Source organism: Montipora foliosa, chromosome 5, assembly GCF_036669935.1.
Source record: "Montipora foliosa isolate CH-2021 chromosome 5, ASM3666993v2, whole genome shotgun sequence".
Lineage (NCBI taxonomy): Eukaryota > Metazoa > Cnidaria > Anthozoa > Scleractinia > Acroporidae > Montipora > Montipora foliosa.
In genome coordinates this window covers 14,183,634-14,188,633 of record NC_090873.1, presented here as the reverse complement: position 1 = coordinate 14,188,633, position 5,000 = coordinate 14,183,634, and the positions used below count along the sequence as shown (strand labels likewise).

The window sequence follows — 5,000 nt, the reverse complement described above, 5'->3', positions numbered from 1 at the left end:
TTACAAGTAATTTAGCTTGGCTTGTAAGTGAATACATGTTCATTTGTTACTGTTTTAATTTGCTGAGAAAATTCTCTTTATCAAAAATACTTGGCTATAAGCTGAGACCCCTTCTACCGCTTCAAATTTGCACAAATTGAGTGTGGATTTGTGTAAAAAATAGCTGAATAAGTACGGTAGTTTTAAATGCCAGTGAGGTTTGGTCAAGGTGATCTTTACATAAGGAAAATTTGTTATATGAATGCAAGGTATCAGTCGAAATAAAAAAATCTAGGTACCTGCACTTCACCCAGAGCATCGATTGTTGGTTGCAACAGCTTTTTAAATTCATCCTGTCAGAAGAAAGGAGGAGCAAGTTTAAAATAAGTTTCAAGATGCTTAGTCCACTGATGTAGCCACATATACCCAAGTTCTTCAAAGTCTTGTTTATTTTGTAACTCACTTGAAACAAGGATCCTCTGAAATGAATAATGGCCAATAGGTTGACATTCCATTCTCCTGCTCCAGTTAAAAGAATAACATTATGTATTAATTTACTTACCGGACTGGGCTGCTTGGATTTCGCGGCAAGGACAATAAATTCCCGCTGAACATCAAATGCCTTCTTAACTAACTTAACCTGAATCAAGAAAAAAGGAAACATATTGTATGGCGAATGTCAGGGACAACAACAATAGTGCAATACACTTCATAATGTTTGCTTACTACTTGTGCCTTTTTATGCATGTACTATTAACACTAAAAATGTTTGGAAAGAGACTGTTATATCTTTGTAACACTATGTTTCCTTGCAAAGGTTTTTGGGATTGTTCTTATCATGTGTTTGTACACTTTATTATGTTGATCCATTAAAACTCTAATGGACTTAAAAATTACTTGCAACACATACTTATAATAATTCAGGTCTGAAATTAACTTTTTTGTGCAGATGCCAGGCAACCAGCATAAAACAACTAAAACATTTTTTTCAGTTGCCAGATGCAAAAATCTGGTCACCAAAGTGTCCATAATTTTTTTGCTTCTGATCATATACTGAAAACATGAACTTCTAAAATACATCATTTGTAAGTAGCACTTCAAGCATGCGTATTTTCTACTTGCAAATAATAGAAAAAGGGTCGAAGACTTGCACTCAAACATTTCCATGCATTTTGCTCACAGCAAGCCCTTTCTGTTTATTGAAATGAAGCCTCCCTGACTTCAGTAAACCTCATTTTAGAGCAGGCTAACAAAAGATAGAAAGGGCATTATACAATGTAGGAGCACAAAAACATTATAGGGAAAGGAAAGGAACTTTATTTAAGTGTCTAGTCGTTCTAGCACTGGAGCACTAATTGGGGACACTGTTAACTGAAATTAACAATTAACAGAAATCAAGCCAAAGTTGGTTTGTGAGGATAGGAGAAACCGGAGTACCTGGAGAAAACCTCTTGGTGCAGAGAAGAGAACCAACAAACTCAATGCAACCCACATATGGCGGCAAGTCTGGCAATCAAACCTGGGCCACATTGGTGTGAGGCGAGTGCTCTCACCACTGATATCGTTGATGTCACTTATTAGGGAGCTTAAGCAACGACAACGGTGACGGCAACGAGAACGTCATCTCAAAATATAAATTTGCGTTACTTTAATCGCTTCGTGACTATTTCAACGTTTTTAATATGACAAGGGTGTGGTAATTCCTCAAAGATGACACCAGTCGGAACGGCACTCCATTTTAGGAGAGAAAATGAAAATTTATCCTCAAGTGCTGACGTTCTTCATAAAACCAAAAACTTGGTTATTTCACGTTGTTGTTTTGCTGACGACGGCGACGAAATGGACAAAAGTGAAAAACGCACGTGCAGAGCGTGCAAAGCTATTGTTTTTACCCACTAAATATGCAAATTCGTGACGTTCTCGTTGCCGTCGCCGTTGTCGTTGCTTAAGCTTCCTATTGTCATTAATGTGCCAACTACAGCCTCATTGGCTGTCAAAACAAAGGCTCTTTCATTGCTGTGGTTGGCACATTTGAATAACAAAGGCAATTTTTTTAAACAGATATCTTCCCTATAAGCCATTAATGGACAACAAATTAAATCACAAAAGTTGCAACATCACACAAACTCTGATACTCTCTTCAGTGCATAGTAGCACGTCCCAAACGATTTGAACTGGCAAAGGTCGCAAATCACCAACCCTCCCACACTCTTTTAGATTTGACAAGGGATGCCGGCCCCCTCCCATTTCCCCTTGTTTTATCATCAAAACACTAACAAACATGATCACCTGAGTTTCCACTTCACCACCTATTTTAGCTGAGAGCTTGTAAAATTCGGCCACTCTGTCTTTTAGAACCTAAAACAGAGAATTAGTGAACAAATGGATCCAACCTTGCAGCCGACAAGGAAATTAAATATAAGAAATGTTTTCCTACCTTGTCATATCCTTCGACCAGCACTCCAACATCTGCAATTGAAAACTCAATTTACTGGGATGATTTGTGTACAAAGATGATTCGCTAACCTAATCTTCAGTGAATATTGCAATTGTACAGAAATCTGCGTTGCATACTTTCCGCATCGAGTTTTAAAACCTTACCTTCTGGTGCTCCGCCGCCTGTTTTGTCAGCAGCAGCCTCCAGACGAGTGGTGACAGCTTCTAGACGGGCTACGAGAGCACTTAGGTCACTAGACATCGCAAAAATATATCTACGAACAGCTCAAACTGAGATAACTTCTTCCAACATTTAAGCTGACGGAAAATGAAAAGAGGGGTGTACCGGAAAAATGTATTGCCTGGTCTTCCTTATATGGTAACGTTAACTCTTCTCCAGCCTCCACTCTCCTGTTCTGCCCGTGTTGCGACTCGCGAGAAATAGGCCGTTCTCTTTTGCAGAATCGTTGTTTGCAATTTCTTTTGGGACATAAAGATGCAACAAGAGAAATCGAAAACAATGCCTATGCATATATTTTGGGGGGGGAGGAGGTGAAGGAAAGAGATGTATTATGGGATTTGTGCAAATTGAGAATTTACGAGTCCTTTTGCCTCCTCTTCAAAGCGAGTCGTACTTAGACCCGCTTCGAAGAGGAGGTAGACATGAACTAGGGAATGGCCTGTTCCTAAATATATTTTGAGTAAGAGCCGATACAACGTAGGTTGGATTTTAGTGGTGTACTAGTGGTGTACTGGTCAAACCAACCTTCTTCAGGTACAATGATAGTTTACATTGGATTGCTTGTATGTACATATATATAGTAAATGGATGTTGACGTAATACTGGAAAAAATGTGATAAAACATGGCAGTTACAACAAATTTGAATTCAAATACTAAGAGTGACGGAAAAATAACGAAAGTGACTCTAAATAATAAACTGAGATCAGGAGATCATCAAGTGGAGCCTCCATCTCCACTAATTCCTTGAGTCAACACTTTCCCGAGTAAATTTATTTTTAGGAACAGGTTTTCCCGCGAAAAGTATCATAATTCCCTTGACGCTGAGATAGCTCTGTTTTGATTGGCTTTTACAACAGTGAGCGTGCTGAATCTCCCAAGGGAGGTGTTCTATAAGTTATATAAATAAGTCTACTCGGGAAAGGGTTGACTCCGAGGCCAAGTATGGGAGATAGAGGCTCCTCTTAATGAGCTCCTGCTGAAATCTAATACGTTTCTTCCCGGATATTAAGACCGTTGGGATCAACGGAGAAACTAAACGACGTTTAAAGACCGTTTTAATGAACACCGCCGCACTTTAGATAACGCTAACACCAAATTCAAACCTACTACAGTCGCAGAAAATTTCCTCTCCTCTCCCCACAACATCTCTAAGGACATGCAATTAATTCCTATCGAAAAAATATTTTCTAACAGAGACTCGATCCGTAAGGCCAGGGAAGCTTTTTTAATTTCAAAAGACAGGACAATTGATCCCAACGGTCTTAACATCCGCGAAAAAACGTATTAGATTTCAGTTTATTATTTGGAGTCATTTCCGTTATTTTTCCCTTCCTCTTAGTATTTGAATTCAAATTCGTTGTAACTGCCATGTTTTATCAAATTTTTTCCAGTATTACGTCAACATCCATTTACTATATATATGTACATAGGAGCAATCCAATGTAAACTCTCATTGTACAGAAGGCTGGTTTGGCCAGCAGAAATATAGTACACCACTAAAATCAAATCTACGTTGTATTGGCTCTTACTCAAAATATTTAGCTTCTCAACTTGTAATTACGCCGATCAGATCAAGCCACTGATCCAACGTACACCTACAGGAAGATTGTCCACGGTTGCTTGCTTCAAAACCCTGTTCCTTTGACTAATTTTTTTTCTGCAGTACAGTTCCTTGGTAGCTAGATCCTTAGTACGAGTATAAGGCCTCGCCGTTAAATAAAGAAAAGTCGACAGTTAATTGTTTTTATGGCAGGCAGATAATTGCGTGTGGATAGCGCCTTACTGATTGGCAGCTGCTCGGGTCGAAGCTTGTGATCACTAACTCGTCAGAAATGACTCTTCGCGTCCTGGCGCCAAATTAACCATATTACCAGTACAACTGGTACTTACTGGTACTTCGTGTGCTGTGTTGCCATTTCATGTAAATTACTCCAATGCACAAGTACGGACTGATTAGTTAGTCATCCAGACTGCATTTACCTTGGGTACCAGAGGCTTTTCATGCGCGGTTTCCGGTTTCGGCGGAAGACAACAAAGCTCGTCCTCGTAGTTTTTTTGCCGCTCGTGTCTTCGGCCGAACAACGCGAGAAAAACCTGGTACCCAGGGTAGACTGCATTCCACTGCAATGTCGTATGCTTGCAACCAGGTCCCTTGGGCTTTTCTCCTCCGGGAATTGGGCGCAGAAAAGATGTGGGAAGGAGGACCCGATTTTATCACGGGAGCATTTCTACTAATAATCATGGCAACGCTTTCGAGTTGCACATTATGGAACATGCAAGAAGTTGCTTGCATCTTCTCGGAATGCAAACGATTGAGGAGCTCCTGACACGAACATTTGTGTC

At 39.9% G+C, this 5,000-nt stretch overlaps 1 protein-coding gene across 1 annotated transcript in view; it reads right to left on the bottom strand.

Annotated features, from left to right (window-relative positions):
- Positions 1-2,766, bottom strand: part of LOC138003677 (adenylyl cyclase-associated protein 1-like) — a 20,401-nt gene extending 17,635 nt beyond the window's left edge. Inside the window, exons 1-5 of the mRNA XM_068849882.1 lie at positions 2,581-2,766; positions 2,417-2,448; positions 2,269-2,337; positions 542-619; positions 279-332 (exon numbers count right to left, since the gene is read on the bottom strand). Coding sequence (XP_068705983.1) covers positions 279-332; positions 542-619; positions 2,269-2,337; positions 2,417-2,448; positions 2,581-2,677 — 330 coding nt within the window. The 5' untranslated portion in view covers positions 2,678-2,766. The remainder of the gene's footprint in view (positions 1-278; positions 333-541; positions 620-2,268; positions 2,338-2,416; positions 2,449-2,580) is intronic.
- Positions 2,767-5,000: the final 2,234 nt, after the last annotated feature.